Source organism: Periplaneta americana, chromosome 1 (assembly GCF_040183065.1).
Source record: "Periplaneta americana isolate PAMFEO1 chromosome 1, P.americana_PAMFEO1_priV1, whole genome shotgun sequence".
In the NCBI taxonomy this organism is placed as follows: Eukaryota; Metazoa; Arthropoda; class Insecta; order Blattodea; family Blattidae; genus Periplaneta; species Periplaneta americana.
Window position 1 is genome coordinate 139,924,179 of NC_091117.1, and position 18,916 is coordinate 139,943,094.

At 35.5% G+C, this 18,916-nt stretch overlaps 1 protein-coding gene across 1 annotated transcript in view; it reads left to right on the plus strand.

Annotated features, from left to right (window-relative positions):
• Positions 1-14,854, plus strand: part of mRpL16 (mitochondrial ribosomal protein L16) — a 46,915-nt gene extending 32,061 nt beyond the window's left edge. Inside the window, exons 4-6 of the mRNA XM_069828354.1 lie at positions 213-344; positions 4,895-5,005; positions 14,405-14,854. Coding sequence (XP_069684455.1) covers positions 213-344; positions 4,895-5,005; positions 14,405-14,620 — 459 coding nt within the window. The 3' untranslated portion in view covers positions 14,621-14,854. The remainder of the gene's footprint in view (positions 1-212; positions 345-4,894; positions 5,006-14,404) is intronic.
• Positions 14,855-18,916: the final 4,062 nt, after the last annotated feature.

The following is an 18,916-nucleotide window of genomic DNA, read 5'->3' on the forward strand; positions in this document are numbered from 1 at the left end:
GACTCTAAACCTTCAGTACGCTCTTCTGTATAATTTTGTCTGTGTGGCTTGTGACTATATCATTCTTTCCCCTTCAAATGTATGTTTCCTTTTAATGTGCCTTAGGAGCTTTACTGTTATTAAAAATTGATTTCTGATTGAATTTTGCATGAAAGCTAAATTTTCAGTATGAGTTATGTTATTACTGTTTCTGAAAATGATTTCATTTTCAGGCGTTAAATGGAGGACGTATGAAATGGGGTCACTTTGAGATGGTTCGACTTGGAATTCTGAGAAAGATGGATCAACAAAGGATGTTTGCCATATGGAGAATTGATGGTCCTTGGCAACCTGTCACAAAAAAGGTATTATCACTGTCTGTATATATACACTTTGTGTACTCCATAATCAAGGAGAGATATTTTCTGAATATGTAGGTTTCTGCTTGCATTTTCCTTTAATTTTCTTCACCAGGTCCTTGTTCTTTCTCTCGGAAAAAAAAAATTATACAGGATGGAAAGGAACCTGTTATTAAATTTACATAAGTAATAGATCAAGTCAATGCAAACAAATTTTGTCAAATAAATTTTTTTGATATGTCCAATAGCTTTGAGAATACGAAATGTAACATGTTGCTACACTGCAAAAAGTAGCAGTGCTCCTTGAGGTGATTGCTACACAGTGGGGAGCCTATGTTCATTTGTATACTGTGGCAGGCCACTTGGCTACCAAATTATCAAAATACATTATTCCTTAATCTTCGTTGCATACACTTGCTGAAAATGCTATAGTATAATGGAATCCAGTGTTTGAGGCGAAGCTGTACCAACCTTATTTCAGATAATGCCCACATCCCAGTTTTTCTTCGCTGAATTCTAGAAAAAAATATGCGTGGAATATTCGCATGTCTATATTGTTCACTGATTGCATAATCATTGATGTTTATAATTCATAGCCAAATTGAATAACAATGTCGATAATGGTGAGTCTTGTACTACTTCACATTTAATAGATAGTATGGGTTTGGTTGTCTTCAAATTTGCTTGTACTTGTTTTGTATTTTCGGTAAGTAATGATTCAGTAAGCCCACACAAATTTTTCGAAATTCCAGAATGCTGAAGTTATCATTTTATGTGCTCGTGTTCAGTGGAGTCAATTGTTTTAGATACGTCTATAAAATAATGCAACAATTTTTTTTATTAACTTTCGCGTGATATAGACAGCTATTTACAAGCAGCATTGCTATTCCCATTCACTTCGGAAAATTACAAACTTCGAACATTTTCGTTTTTCTGGCTCTGATACACTTGTCATCTTGACACCCACAAATGTAATCTGTCACTGAATACTCCAGCTAGAAGAACACAACATGAACATTCGTCTATCCTGAGCAGTGCTATATTTGATATTTTGTAGGATTTACCAAGCAAGTTCCACTCCTTAAGATGAGAGTTCAGCCTTAGGCTTTGATTTTTTTATTTTAGTAGGTTTTTTATGACGCTTTATCAACATCTTAGGTTATTTAGCGTCTGAATGAGATGAAGATGATAATGCCGGTGAAGTGAGTCCGGGTCCAGCACCGAAAGTTAACCAACATTTGCTCATGTTGGGTTGAGGAAAAACCCCGGAAAAAACCTCTACCAGATAACTTGCTTCTGACCGGGAATCGAACCCAGGCCACCTGGTTTCGCGGCCAGACGTGCTAACCGTTACTCCACAGGTGTGGATATTAGTTAGCTGTAACTCCCTGGTAAAGTCATCCAATTCCTATTGCTTAAGAAAAAGTGTTTCCTTTGGAATGCTCTCATCACCAATACTGAAATCACTTCGTCACTTGGTTTTATTATTTCATCTTCAGATGTAACACATTTTGGAGATGAAGGAATTGGCAGTATGTCACTATTTGGTACTGGATTAATGGTTGATGCTATCCTAGGATATGGATTACTTTTTCTGTTTGTGAATAATTTCAATATATTGAAGCCTTCTATACCCAAGCTATTGTAACTATGCACCTGACAGTTTTATGTAATGCCATCATGACCACTACACAACAGCTGAGTCCACACCTGTGGAGTGACAGCGCGTCTGGCCGTGAAACCAGGTGGCCTGGGTTCGATTTTCAGTTGGGGCAAGTTACCTAGTTGAGGTTTTTTCTGGGGTTTTCCCTCAACCCAATATGAGCAAATGCTGGGTAACTTTCGGTGTTGGACCCCGGACTCATTTCACCGGCATTATCACCTTCATCTCATTCAGACGCTAAATAACCTAAGATGTTGATAAAGCATCGTAAAATAACCTACTAAAACAAAAACAACTGACGAGTCTTTCTCACCAATTCTGATGCCTGACTATTTAATGCTATGCCTTTATGCAAAAGATTCTCATTCTGTCATTTATCATTCTCTGAATGATGCTTTTTTTTTCCGACATTTCACAACAGTGCTACAAATTATTTATAACACTAACAAAAAGATTATGCATGTGGTAGTAACATCATGTAACACAGCATGTAGCAAACTGACAACACAGTAGCATGCCATATAGCAGCAGCAGCAGCTGATATAAAATGCTGATTGATTCAGAAGGCTTCTGCAGTATTCTTCAATTTTTTTATGGGAGGAGTTGCCAATGCAATAATAGCTGTCAACAGCTTGGATATAGCTGTATATTAAATAAATTAGTCTTATACTTTACTGTCATCTACTATCAGTACTAGTCATTCGTAACTACTAATACTGCCAGAAAAAGCAGTTAATTTTAAATAAGACTTCATAAGATATAGATACAGTCATTTGATTGTAGTTTTTATTTTTGTAGTAGGCCCCTACTTTATTTGTTATTCATTTTTAATCTTTTTTAATTGTTCTTTTGTATAATCTGTATGTCTGTCAATAATTAAAGTGCCAAAAGAATAGTAAGTACCTGTAATTTAAGGAATTGATAACGAAAATAATGAAATACTGGTAATTATAACAAATTTCATATCTGGGTAAACAAGGGTAAAGAAAAGTCATTGTTGAATTGAAAGAGCTGCAATTGAAGAAACAAATGCCACTGGATGATAAACCCCAGTAGTTGTCAATTCATTTGAAAATCAAAGAACTTCATAAATGTGAAGAATTGTGTTGTGTTTGTTTCTTTTAGAGTGCATTGCTGTGGTACTGTTTTAACTATGTATTCTTCTTACAATGAGGGAAATGTATAGTTGTTTGAAAGGGAAGATAAGTTTTCATGGTAACCACAGAAGGTAACTTATTTTTATTCAACTTTTCAGTAGAAACCCTGATAATTCTTACGTATCCAGAGAGAGGAGACTCTGGATCTGATGTCAGGTTTGTAATGTCATGGATTTAACTCCCTTGACATTCAGATCAGTTTCTGTGACTCTTAGTAGATGTTTAAGGCCCAAGGTTAGATTACTGATTAAAACTCAGAGATGGTTTTTTTATGTTTATATTTGTGTGTGTGTGTATGTAAAGGCCTATGTGTATATGTATGTACATATGTTATATGTGTGTATAGGCCTATATGTGTACGTACATGGGTTGTAAATAAAGTAGTGGCAACACATGCACATTCGCGTGTGATACGAGACAACTGGTGATCATAGTTGAAGATATTGTCGATGTATTGAATGATAAAACTGGTTACTATAACAACAGATGTTATTGTGTGTGGTAAATGTAGAGCACTATTTTTAACTGCTCTAAAGCATGTTTACTGAACTTGGATAAAAATCGAGGTAGCCCATGGTAGAAATGCACGCCTTTGTCATCCAGGGTTACTTGAAGCTTGTAGCAACTTTGCACTACCGTATCAGACAGTTGCAAGATGGGTCTCTGCATTTTGTACAGTTCGGAATGAGACGGCATATGTGCCTCACACAGGTCACCTGTCCATTTGTGATGAACAAGTGAAGTTAGTGTGAGGTCTCTTTGCTGTTGACCATCACTGGACTGTACGAGAATTATCCATCGAGGTTGGACTCAGTCATCAAACTGTGTGGCACAACCTGAAGAAAACCTACATAAGAGAATCTGACATAATCTCATAATCTGACAGAAGCACAGAAGTGGCATCGATACGCAGTAGCTCAACTCCATCTACAGAGATACCACAACGAAGGGGACATATGCTTGCAACGTATTGTTGCCATTGACGAGACGTGAGCATGGACATATGAGCCTGAACTAAACTGTCAGTTTAATGAATGGCATCACAAAGGATCACCACGTCCAAAAAAGTGCGATATGAACCCTCTAGGGTGAAAGTCATGCCGATAGTGGCATACGACAGTGAAGGTGTAATCATTAGCCATGCCATACCTCAAGACGAAAATGTCAATGCAGTGTACTACCACCATTTTCTCGAACACAACCTACATCCAGCAATGCGGCGTAAACATTCACATTTCCTGAGCGACATCCACCTTTCATCATGCATGATAATGCTCGTCATGTCGCAGAAGCAGTGGCTGAATTGCTACAGAGATGGGATTGGGAAGTATTGGAACATCCTCCGTATTCCCCTGACATGATTCGTAGTGACTATGGCTTGTTTCCACAGTAGAAAGAACCACTTAGAGGCAAGAGGTTTCCAGATATTGCATCAGTGCTTCATGCAATAGGGCAGATCATCAGAGAGATCAACAGAAACAACCTTACTAATGGCATTCAACAGTTACCACAGATTTGGCAAAAGATAGGAACAGGCTGGTGATTATATTGAAAGGATGTAAATACATTTTCCTGTAAGTTCAATAATACAATATTCGTACTGTTTATGTTGCCACTACTTTATTTACAACCCTCGTATGTAAATACAGATGTATGTTATATGTGTGTATAGGCCTATGTGTATATGTATGTGCATACAGATCATGTAATATTACATATTGTAATTTTTCTTTCAGGGCCAGGGTCAACGAATGGGCGGAGGTAAGGGATCAATAGATCATTATGTGACACCTATCAAAGCAGGAAGAGTCATTGTGGAAATGGGAGGAAAATGTGAATTTACAGAAGTAAGTTTCTTATCGTAATTAATATATATTGCATTCTTATGAATTATTTCTTTTTCTCTTCTAGTTCTCCTGTTAAGATTTATCAATATTAAAAATTCTACAGACATTTAATAATACTTAGTTAATTCCCACTCACCTTGTATTTCTGGTTATCATAGCTTTTATCATTTCTCTTGTTTCGTTTGTGATTTGGTTTTATAATTGACAGTAACTTCTATTGCTGCTTTTGAATCTAAAGTATTGCTACATATTGTTTAATGTGTGATCTGTATAGGATGTTTATTAGAGCTATTTTGATTGCTGCTAGTTCCCCATCAAAATGGTTTGCATTTTCATCCAATGCTAGATACTGTGAGAATTCTTTGCAGACTACTTTTGTACTTGAATTCCTGTTATTATTTATCAGTGAACCATCCAGACTCTTGTCCATTCATTTTTGGGGTATTTTTCATTAGTTGCTTTTAGAGCAGTAGTTTTCATTGCTTCTGGTAAGTCAGTCTTTTTTATTCACCTGATATATAAGTTTGATTTAGTGACCTATATTGAAGTATTCAGTGTTATTGGTTAATCTGGCTGCTGTGATTTTATCTGATGTTAATATTGTGTCTTCAAATCTATAATTATATTATTACTGTATATGTATTGATTGTATAATAAAGGGAAACGGAAACTGGGAGAAATTTTATGACACTCTTACAGATTACAAGTATAGAAGTGTTTGAATACCAACCTAATGTAAATCTGTCTGTTTTCAATATTACGTATTTTCCTGATATTACATATTTCAGTACATATTATGCCTATATTTCACACTTGGTGGCGGTGGCAGTGGACTCGGGGATGGTGGTTTATTACATATGTATATGCAACGAAATATATGATAAAGACGAATGGCCCGAAGATTTTACGGAGATGGTGTTGCTGCCAATACCGAATAATGCCAAGAAATATAAGAAGTTCAGGACTATCAGCCTGATATCGCACTTGGCGAAGATTCTTTTGCAAATATTGAATCGACGTTTATATTCTAAGGTGGAAGGACAGTTGGAAGAAGAGCAGTTTGGCTTCAGAAAAGGAGAAGGTACAAGGGATGCAATTAGACTACTACGGACAATCAGCGAAAGATACCTAGAGTGGAATATAGTATTTGTGGACATAGAAAGGCATTTGACAGAGTGGAATGAAACAAACTGATGGACATCCTCAAGAAAATAAGTGTGGATTGGAAAGACGGTCATTCCACGAAAATGCGACATTTTCACGAAAAATAAAAATCTCACGAATCTCTGCTTGTTATATGTCATTTTTTTCGTTATGATCCGAATTTTTTGAATCTGATAACACTTATTGTGTAACAACACGTATGTGGGAGAAAAAGCGCCAAGAAGTCTGTGGTTTAAGAGCGCGAAATTATCTACTGGAAATCACATATTTGAATGCACATTTAAGGCAAATAAATCATTACTTTTGTATGTTAAATGCAATTAATAATGAAGTGCTGACCTTTGTTAATAATTACAATGCATAGAAACCGTAATGCAATGATTATTTCGTGCTTGATTGCAATTATTACAAGGGAAGGTTGAGAGTTCATGTGTCACGCTCAAATGGACATTTGTTTATATTTCTTCAAAACCATTTCATTTTTTCATGTTTCATAAATGTAAAAGTGAGACACATCACATAACAATCAACTTCTTATATGGACAACATTTTGATTTATGTACGTATTCTACAAGAAAAACACGTGACACACGTAGGCCCTAACACAATGACTGTGACACACAAACAAAAATGTTATGTTCGTGTGTCAGTAAGGTTTATCGTAAAATTCAGTTACAATTTTTGTTGTTATTGGAAGTCTTTACGTCTAAACATAATTAGTAGTGGAATTTCAAATACTTATTGTTGATTTAGATAATTGTGTGTGCGTGCACACGCACCTGTGCGTTTTTTTTCTATGTACATAAACTGTAGGTTAAACACTCTTGAAAATATGTGTTCCATAACTGTTGTAAGGGGGAAAGGAACTGGCCACGCTATCCCATTATCTCTTGGCCTAGTTGCCTCATAAGTGGTGCCTTCTTGGTATCATTTGTAAGGTTCACACCTGTCTTTGGACAGACTAAACAACAGCTGTTGTAAAAATTTAATGTGTAGGCCTAAAATTAGCATAGACAATTTATGCCTAAAGTTCGTATAAAATATTATTTTTTTTTAATTCCTTGAATTAAAAACTTACAAAAATTGGTTTATGTTAATTTATTTCATATAAAAAACAAGCTTATGCAGTACATTTATATCGTAAATAGGTAGCCACCATACTAGGCCTATGTATAAATAAATTGGTGTAATTATTTGCACATTACGTAAATGGTACTAAATTTCTGATATTAATTTAAAATCGTTTTATTTAATAACATTAATTAACTTACCCTTACGCTATCACCAATCCCATTGACACTAAATAACCTAGTGGTTGATACAGTGTCGTTAAATGACCAAGTAAAAAAAAAAGACGTCAAATATAGGCTATATGTGAAGTTACAAAATCTTGTGGTGGCGAAGAATTTAAAGTGTCTGTGGTGTCTAAGGAAGGGAAGTACTACAAATGGCTGACATATTGGTATATTCATCACATGACATTACACAGGAAATATCACCACATATGGTTGTAAACAACCGTAGATATTTTAAATTGAAAAGTGTATTTTAGTGCAATCTAGTGTTGTTTTGTATAATAAGAACTGTAGGCATAGTATATAAGACTTCCACAAGAAGTGATGTATTTATAGTGCCTTTAAAACAATTAGTAACCAACATGACAAAAATGTTCGTGTGTCAAAACATATTTGCAATATTTTATTTCTTAATGGCACTGTTTATTTTTTTTAAAGTTCGTGATTTAGCAGTTACATGTACTACATAAGTGTCTTAATTGTTTGGAAAACAACTGAATGCATTTATGTCATTTGGCACAATAATATGAATATTTTCCATTTTGGTAATAAATCTAGTGGCAAGAAAATGTTCGTGTGTCACACCATACAATATTTAATATTTTTTGCATTATTAATTATTCCTTTTCATTAAGAATTTGTGTTTATATTTAGGAATGCTTATGTTAAAAGACAGTAATGTCTTTTTCATGAATTACTAAGTATTTAATTAAATATCCTGTGAAGATCATATTTAGATACTTAAAAAATGTTACGTGTGTCACTATGGAATGACCCAGGAGGCTGTTCAGTAACATATATGAAACAACTAGTCAAAGTCAGGTTATGAGGAGAAACGTCTGAAGGAAGCGAAATAGGGAGAGGAGTACGACAAAGATGCCCTTTATCATCTACTCTGTTCAACATCTACTTGAGGATTTAGTGAAGAACTGTTTTCAGAACATGGGAGGGGTAAAAGTAGGAGGAAGAAGAATAAAGTGCATAAGATTTGCTGATGATATGGCGTTGTTAGCAGAAGAGGAGACGATACTAAGGGATATGCTACTGGAGCTAAATGACAGCTGTGAACACTATAGGATGAAGATAAATACAAACAAGACGAAGACGATGGTTGTCGCAAGAAAAATAAAGAAGGTAAACTTGCGAATTCTGAATGAGACAGTAGAGAAAGTGAACAGCTTCAAAAACTTGGGATGTACTATAAGCAGTAACATGAGCTGCAGCCAATAAGTCAAAAGTAGGATAGCAATGGCCATGAAAGCTTTTAATAGAAAAAGGAGCATCTTCTGCGGACCTCTGGAAAAAGAAGTAAGGAAGAGACTAGTGAAGTGCTTTATGTGGAGTGAGGAATTGTGTGGAGCAGAAACATGGACATTACAACTAAATAAAGAGAAATGAATAGAAGCATTTGAAATGTGGATATGGAGAAGAATGGGGCATGTGAAGTGGACAGACAGAATTAGAAATGAAGTTGTGTTGGAAAGAGTGGGTGAAGAAAGAATGATGCCGAAATTGATCAGAAAGAGAAAAAGGAGAAAGAGAAGAAACTGCCTACTGCCTACTGAAGGATGCACTGGAAGTAATGGTGAACAGGAGAAGAGTTCGGGGCAGAAGAAGATATCAGATGATAGACGACATTAAGATATGTGGATCATATGCGGAGAATAAAAAAGGAAGGCAAAAATTGGAAAGATTGGAGAATGCTGAGTTTGCAGTGAAAGACCTGCCCATGGGCAGAACACTTATGTATGTATGTATATTTTTTTTTAATCTGTATTTGGAGTTAATCTTCTTGGATGTACAGCTGTCAAAAAAAAAAAGTGGCCGCACTCGTGAACAGCGAATATTTTCAAAGTCCACTTTGGGTCGCGGCGATGTTACACAATGCATGTGCTTGTACAAGCAGTTCCCGAACTATGAAAGTGTTCCATGTCTGCGCCTCGTAGGCCAGCGGTAGAGTGCTTGTTTAATGATTCAAAGGTTGTGGGTTCGGGCCTTCTTCAAGTTTTCATTTTATTTTTTAATCGTTCTTTAGCGATGTAAATGCTATTCAAATTATCATTTATATTCGGTTATCGTTCTTTATGGATATCACGTTATTTATATTTTGTTATCGTTCTTTAGAGATATGAATAAAATTCAAGTCATCATTTGTATTCTGTTATCGTTTTATAATGATATGAATAACAATTATTATTATTGTGTCTCCAATGGTGGTTAGCCCTATTTTACATATGTATGTTAGGGCTATAGTTTCATACACAAAAAAGATAAGCATAAAGAGAAATAGAAAAGAAAATTAAATTAGCTTACGCGATGTAAACAAAACATAAACAAACCGTAAATTAGGCATTGCGATTGCAAAATAAATATTAGGTATCAATTTGAAACATACAAAAACATTAACAACACACATACGTAACACTTCTATAACACAAATACGCAGCTTTCTGTACCATACATCATAAATTAATACACAATAGTCACACAAACACAATCAAACTATAATTACGACATTGCGACGACATCAAGCATCACATAACTGACTCACATACATAACAAATCAAGCATCCGTTACAACACATACACTTCAACATAGTAACCACACTTTTTAAAAGTTACAAATTTGGCTACAAGAAGAATAAATAGGACACTGTTACTAATTATTATTCTTCTACAATTTCTTAAATACATCTGTAATAAATCTGTGAAATTCCGATATGAATAATATTCACGTTTTTTATATTGTTATCATTCTTTAGCGATATAGATAATATTCAAGTTATCATGTATATTCTGTTTTCCTTCATTAGCATTATAAAATAATATTCAAGTTATTTATATTGTTATTGTTCTTTCGCAATATAAATAATCTGTATTTTATGTAAGTAATTATTATAACACAAATAACCATCTTTCTTTGTAAAATAGGTTATTTTATTTAGATAATTAAATAAGTACTATATAATATCTTATATTAATTAAACAAACCGTTATTTATATTGTAATCGTTCTTTAGCGATATAAATAACATAAATTTAATATTAGGTTTCGAAAAATCCAGTTGCATAATACTGGTATTAGTTTTTCTTTTTGTATTATTACATTATACTATCTTGAACCACAATAAAATGAAAAGGAGTAATGAGGAATCGAACCTGAGACGTTGACATCTAAATTTCGACGTTCGTCCGCTGAGCTACGAGGGCAAAAGTGTGGAAACATTTTCGGAAAAATTGGCCCAATCACACTCTAAGATTTTCTGATGATTCGCAGAAGCTAGTCCAGGATGCGGGGGGCAAAGGCTAATTGAGATTTCCCGGTCTCTGATCGGGTCAAACATCCTGATAGAATTAATATTTAATCCTTGCCGTGACTTTCGGTGAAGTCCGGAGGGCCCAATTAGTCAAATCCACTCTCCTCATCTCCACGCTTGGGTCCCCTGGAATTTAATAAGATGCGAAAGAGATAGTGGTGTGCGGAAAGCAACAGGATGTTACCGCATTTAGGCCTATCCTTCCCAAGAAAAACTGCAAACATGAACAAAGGAAGCTTTTAATAGAAGAAGAAGGATATTCTGCGGACCTCTGGAAAAAGAACTAAGGAAGAGACTAGTGAAGTGCTTTGTGTGGAGTGTGGCATTGTATGAGGAAGGAACATGGACATTACGACGAAATGAAGAGAAACGAATTGAAGCATGTGAAATGTGGATGTGGTGAAGAACTGTGCATGTGAAGTGGACAGACAGAATAGGAAATAAAATTGTGTTTGAAAAAGTGAGTGAAGAAAGAATGATGCTGAAACTGATTAGAAAGAGGAAAAGGAATTTGTTGGGTCTCTGGTTGAAAAGAATAATAGACGACATTAGGATATGTGGATCATATGCGGAGACTAAGAGGAAGGCAGATAATAGGAAAGATTGGAGATTGCTGGGTTTGCAATGAAAGACCTGCCCATGGACAGAACACTTATGTATGTGGATATGTTCAGAATGCCTGGAATATCGTGTCTAAGAACAGTCGCTATTTGCAAAGACTAGTCGATTCCATGCCCACTCGACTGCAAGATGATCGAGATAAGAGGAAGATAGACTAAATATTGAATTGTGGCTTTTTGTTTTGTTTTTTGAACGCTTAATTGTTTTAAGGCCGACGCCAGTAAATTTGTTTTGTTTATGCCACGAAAGATATTTTTATTGAGAATAAAATCTTTTTTCTTTCCATTTGCAGCCACAATATCATAATGATAAAGTCATGGCATAATATATTAATGAACCTGATGTTAATTACTAAAATAATCGTAAAAGAGAAAGGAGCCATTATGTATAGTTTGTCTCTCTCAAAAACATAACGCTACCATTACGCTATCGAATCACAGAGAGAATACTTCAATTATAACTGTAGATATCAGGCAACGTGGTCCAACAACATGTAACATCGCCTGTCTCCGAATTATAGCGAAGATACCCAAAGGGAACTTTGTTTCAGGAGAGCGGCCACTTTTTCTTTTGACAGCTGTACCATAATATTTCAGCACATTAAAGACACTTTTACCAAATTTTTTATTGGCTTATATTCTTAGTCATATAAACATTGTATATTAAATTGTTTTACATATTACACACTACAAATAAGAAAAATAAAGTTTTGACTTGAAGACTGAAAACCGTTGTGAAACCGAAACTGTACACCCACAATAGTACTCATGATTTGTCAGGGAAAATTTCTTCACCAAATCAGGGATAGTTACGGAAAGTCAAGGAAATGGATATCAGAATTTCTGTATGAACCCTGTATTAATACTGAGACTAGCCATACTATCTTTGCTGCACTTGTTAGAAATACCTATTGACTTAAATCTAAATACAGTTTTGTAATTACTTAGTGAATAATAGCTTTTTATACGTTGTAAGTCGTTTGCTCCCGAATCATTTTCAAAGTTGTATTTAAAATTATGAATATAACTGTTATTATCATGCAGTACTTTCTGGAGTTGTTCAGTCAATTCTGTTTTTAAGCTTGATACTATATTAGACCTAATAGGCAATTGGTCAGCATCTGAAATAAAATATTCTTGTAAGAACTGAGAACTCTTACTCTCAGCTGGAAGACTTCCAATTAAATGATAAGCATATGCTTCACTAATATGTTTTCGCAGGATATCAGCCGAGTTAAAATTTTGGAATGTTCCAAGCTTTCAACTGCTATCTCTGCAGCCATCTTCAGGGAAGTTGTGTCTGGACAGAAAGTCGTGGGTTATATAGATGTTAGACTGTCTCAGGTGATACGGGATTGGTTGGCGGATTGGCCAATCCAGAGCCGGGAATTATCATTCCTCGTAAGCTCTGCCCCTCCCGGGATTCTTGTGTGAAGTTTGGCGGGCGGCGAGTCCTGTTCCGCTGGTTGGAATCGGTTGCTGTCCTCGGTCCGTGATCTTCGTGACCTTGATTGTAAGAGGGCCTAAGCTGGTCCAAGGCCAGTGTCCATGTCTGACTGAGCTGTAGTCCACCGTCCCTGTTAAAGTTGTTTTTCTCCAGCTTAATCTATATGGCCTCCTTGATTGTACGTTCCCAGTAGTGGCTTGATTTGTTAATGACCTTGGTGTGGTCAAATAGTATTTTATGCTCCTTTTCTATGCTGTGTTGCGCCACTGCAGATTTTTCCGGGTAATAGAGCCTCAGGTTCCTCTTATGCTCTTTGATTGTGTCTTCTATTGTGCGGCCAGTCTGCCCTATGTATACTTCGCCGCACTCACATGGAATCTTGTAAATCCCTGGTGTCCTTAGGCCCTGACTGTCTTTAACCTGACGTAGATGACTCCGGATTTTGCTCTGTGGTTTATGGATGGTTTTGATATTTAGCTTCTGGAGGGTTCTGCTTATTTTGTGTGAGACGCTCCCACAGAATGGAATGAAAGCTTTCCTTGTCGATTCTTGCTTGCTGTCTAAGTCTATTGTCTTTCTTCTCGTGGTAGCTAGTTTAAGGGCTTTGTTGATGTCTCTCCGGCTGTAGTTGTTTTGTTGTAGTGTTCTACATAGATGGTCCATTTCTGCAGGCAAGTTGTTGATATCGGATATGACTATGGCGCGATGTAGTGAACTAGTCAGGACAGACTTCTTCTGCGAAGGGTGGTGGAGGCTGAGTGCATTCAGGTACAGATCTGTGTGTGTCAGCTTTCTATATATGCCATGCCCGAGAGTACCATCTGCTTTCCTGTGTATGTGGATATCCAGGAACGGCAGAGAGCCCTCTTGACTCCACCTCCATGGTGAACTTGATATTGGCGTGGATGCTGTTGAAGTTTTGTAGAAACTCTTGTAGCTTGTCTTATCCGTGCGGCCAGACCACAAAGGTATCGTCTACGTAGCAGAAAAAGTAGAAAAAGATAGCAATAGCAGGTGACAGCGGGGAGCCCATTGCCAGGTTCCGATAAAAGAGGCTTCTAGAACTGGTTGCGGAACAATTCCCGGATGATATTCTACAACTCTTCCGACTGGCCTTGACTACAACTTACTTCACGTATAACAGTGAGTTCTACGAACAAACTGACGGTGTGGTCCAGAGAGCACTCATTTGGAGCAAAGATAATAAAATTCCTTTAACATGTTTCTTTATTGTTATTATATGCAAATAATTAAAATAGGATCATTTGGTTCATGGAACATCTGTTTTTGGTGCAAGGCTAATTCGTTTAACTAGATTTTGAACAGTTCAGTGTTGATAGAAATGTATTGACAATTATGATGATTGTATTGGAAATAAACGCACTGGTAGAAAGATAATGTTATAAGTGTATTTACTAACTTTCTTAAATCCCTCAAGAATTAAGAGCCGGTGTACAGAACTTTGCAAAACTTCCAACCATCCTTCATTTATTGTGTAAGTTTGCACACTTTATAAAATGCCTATATATTAATGTACTACCATTTAATTTGTTTTAGGTAAAACCAATTCTTGAAATGGTGGCAAATAATTTACCATTTCCTGCAAAAGTTGTAAATCAACAGATGATGGAAGAAATGGCAGCAGAAGAAGAGAGACTAGAAAAAGAAAACTTGAATCGCTATACTTTAAAGTATGTTATACAAAATAACTTAGGAGGCTGTCACAATTGGATATCACCATATGATAGGAAGTGGTTTGGAAAGTATTTATAGAGTCGATAATGTGAAGTGAATTGAATGTAAGAAGTTGGACATATGATTCTATAATACAAACACAGTGATCACAAAGCAGAAACAAACTTCGAAGTAATTGCGTTGTGTCAGAAAGAATATTATTCACAACATTTCGAAACATTGTCTTGATCCCATGTGAACAAGTGGATATTGATTACATATATACATCATGTGTGCAAAGAAGTATAATTAATAATAAAAAAGTACATATTATTTTATGTTCTTCCATTTTTAAATACCGTATTTACTCGCATATTTTTCGTACTTTTTTGGACAAAAAAAGTCGTCTTGAAATAGAGGTGCATAAATTATATGGGGAATAAAAAAATACATATAACATCTTGCACTAAAGTAATTAATTTTATTATAATGTATATAGGTACTGTATATAAAATAATTAGTACGTAAATACATTAAAAATCTTCGAAAACAACGCCACTTCAGCAGAATCATGGGTGACTGAAAAACAAATAAGAATACAGTACGTAACATTAGGTTTTATGATAATGTTACGGCGATTGGTCAGAATGGAGGGGATGATTTTTATGCATGTGATGACATTGGCTACAAGCAACCCCTTGTCACAGCATCTCAAGGTCAGCCATGGGATGTACTGAGACATGTGACGAGCCATAATGTTATTGTATTTTTTTATCATTATAACTAGTGAAGAGGCTAAACTTTACAAAAGAAAAAAAAGAAAGAGAAAGATACTTAAAAATTGGGGTGTGTAAATTATGCGACTGAAAATTATGGGAGTAAATACGGTACATCATTATTTTCTATTTAATATCTTCTGCTCATTGCAGTATTTAACATTAAAATTTCAGAGATAGTTCAGGTTTCTGATTGAAATATCTTATTCTGAATATCAGTTGCATTGAAAAGTGAAGTGTAGAACAGTCAATGATATTTTGTCTAATCACAGAGATTTTTAACGTAAGTACTTTACGAATATGGAAATGGAAGTTTCAATGTTTAAAATTCATTGTATCTGATAATTAGAGCCCGGATGTTTGGCAAAATGTCTTTTTTACTGGATGGAAGTAAATCATTATCTGCATAGATATAAATGTGATTTGGAGTAAATCAAAGTGGTAGGGACAATTTTTATTTTGCCTGTTTTGCCTTTTTAAGGTGTTTCTTACTAATAAATGTCTTTTTTTTGTCATTTTAAAGCAATATTTCTTGTTTATTTGCAATTTTCTAATTAATTTTAATGTAATGTGTATGCAATTTAAATATTTGAAACAGTGACTAACAATAGTAAATAAGAGTAATTTATTTCGGTGCTTAATCTGGTAATAATCGTGCTTTAATACTATTGGTGTAATATGAATAATGATCGACAATCCACAGTTACAAATATAATGTTGTCATGTCTTCACGATATCAACAATCAGCTTTATAATTTTAAATATTAAGCTTGTTCTCATAGAAGTTGTCACATAGCATTTTCAATTGTTTGTTTTCATATTTTCAGATCTTATTTTTACAATTTTGTGCTACACGTGTTTATTATTGTAGGAGAAAGAAATTTGAGTGAGGAACAGTCAGTCATTGTCGGGTTGCAGAAGGTATAAGATCAGTTAGCTAGAATGCCTAAATTCAGTAAACCATTGGAAAGTAAACTTCATGCTTATGTTAGTAAATTTGGTGCCCATGTGTTTTCATCCGATGGAATAGTTTTGTTATGTAAGGTTTGCAAAAAGACAGTTGATCAGGAAAAAAATATATATATATTTTAGCCTTTAAGTCAATATGTGTCACCTACGAAGTAAATATGTGAGATATGTTGATATAATTTAAATTTATTGCTAAAATATATTATTGCATTTTTTGCCTGCCTATTTTAACTGTTATAAATGCCTAAACATCCGGGCTCTACTGATAATATACTGTATTTTATTCTGTGGTATTTTGTTCAATTTATTACAGTTGTTACATCAACTAAGGGTACATTATAGAAAATCTTTACTTCAATACATTTTTTTTATCGAAAATGGAACAATACTAAAATATTGGAATACTAATCAATACTGATGTTCTGCGTGGTCTAATAAAGTATTTATGTCTTGGACTAGTGATATGAAATGAGCACTGGTTCGAGTTCTTATGGGAGAAAAAATTTTCCCATGAAATTGTGGCCATTATATGAGCCGTTCAGAGCAGAAGTGGTGTAAGTCAAAAATGGGTAATGAGGGTTAAAGTAAACATTCTGTAAAATACAGCGCAAAGTAGCAATTAAGATTCAGTTTATTTAAACTATTAGTAGTCAGTGGATAGCACGAAGGCTATATTAATTGCCAGTTTGCACTGTATTTTACAGAATTTTTACTTTAAATCTCATTACCCAATTTTGACTTACACCACTTTTGCTCTGAACGGCTCATATAACACTGGTGCCTATTCAGCATTGTGAGTAGCGAAATCTGGTTTTGTAAGCCAGTTGTAACATATGGAAGGACATCATGCTGACTACAAGTCACCCCCATACTGGTTGGTTTGGTCATTCACCTCTGTTGAGACCAGTAGTCAGTCTCAGGGGGCTGTATGCTAAAGAAGAAGACCACTAGTTCAAGTTCTACTACTACTACTACTACTACTACTACTACTACTACTCCTACTCCTACTCCTACTACTAATACTACTACTAGTACTAATAATTCTATGATTATGTCTACTAGTTCTAGTTTTTCTATGGTTACTAGTACCACTACTGATTATAGTCCTAGTTCTGCAACTATGACGAGTTCTGTATACTAGATCTAGTACTACTGCTGTTGCTGCTGCTGCTACTACTACTACTACTACTACTACTACTACTACTACTACTACTACTACTACTACTTCTTCTTCTAATACTCCTACCAGGTCAGGTTTTTTTTTTTTTTTTTTTTTAGAAAATCAACTTCTATACAGAATTCAGATTTCGATGCTATCATGTCCGATGTGGGTCATGGGTGAATGCAGCACCATGCCCCATTCCTCAATCCTGGCATTACATACCGCAGATTTGAGTCTGAAATATTATCGGACTTTTTTTATAGGTTCAAAATTTTTAATCACACATAAAGTCTGTCAGGAGCAAGAGAGGAGTTTGATTTTTTTGCTGGTTACTAGTAGTCATGCAGGGCTCCTACATCAGAAAGAGCAGGAATCTCAGCCTCTTCATTTTCATTTTCTAAAAAAGAGAAAAGTCTTCTCTGAGTAGCCGGTTTTGACGGTTTTTTTTTAAATATGCCAAGCTCTAGCATCCACATCCCTATGGGTAAAGGACTGTCCTTTGGACTGCAGTTAGAACTTCAGGATCCTCTCTGCTCTGCGTACATCAGCTTCCTTCCTGCTGCACATTTGGCAGAGTTATGGCAGTGAGAAAGTTGACTTTAAGGGTAGATTTGATATTTTTTTTTTTCGAAAATCAAATTGTGTTTGGGATTTCGATTTTGATGCTACCGCATCTGACATTGATCATGGGTGAATGTAGCACCATGCCCTGTCCCTTGATCGCAACATTATATACCGAAGATTTGAAACTAAAATATTCCTGGCTAAGTTTGATAGTGACAACAATTTTAATCCCACGTAAAGTCAGAGGCAAAGGAGCTCGATATGTTTGCTAGTTCAGTAACCCTGCAGGGCTCCTACAGTAAAGTGGACAGATTCTCAGCTCCTTTGTTCTCATTTTCTAAAAGAAAGTCATATGTGAGAGCTGATTTCTACTATTTTTTTTATATTTGCCGGACTCTAGTGTCTATCTGCCTAGGGATAAAGGGTTTCCTTTGGACTGCAGTTAGAACTTGGGGACCTCTCTGCTGTACATCATACATCGGCTTTTTTCCAGCTGCACTTTCAGCGGAGTTGCGGTGAAAAAATTCGCGGAAAGATGGATTATAGCCTTGATATTTTTTAACATGGCAAGGGATATGCTACTGGAGCTAAATGACAGCTGTGAGCAGTATGGGATGAAGATAAATTCAAACAAGATGAAGACCATGGTTGTCGGAAGAAAACTAAAGAAGATAAACGTGTGGATACTAAATGAGGCTTATAGAGCAAGTGGACAGCTTCAAATATAAGCTGTACTATAAGCAGCAACATGAGCTGCTGCCAGGAAGTGAAAAGGAAGATGGCAACGACAAAGGAAGCTCTTATTAAGAAAAGGAGCATCTTCAGAGGACCTCTGGAAAAAAAACTAAGAAAGAGAACCATTTGAAATGTGGATATGGAGAAGAATGGAGAGTGTGAAATGGACAGACAATAAGAAATGAAGCT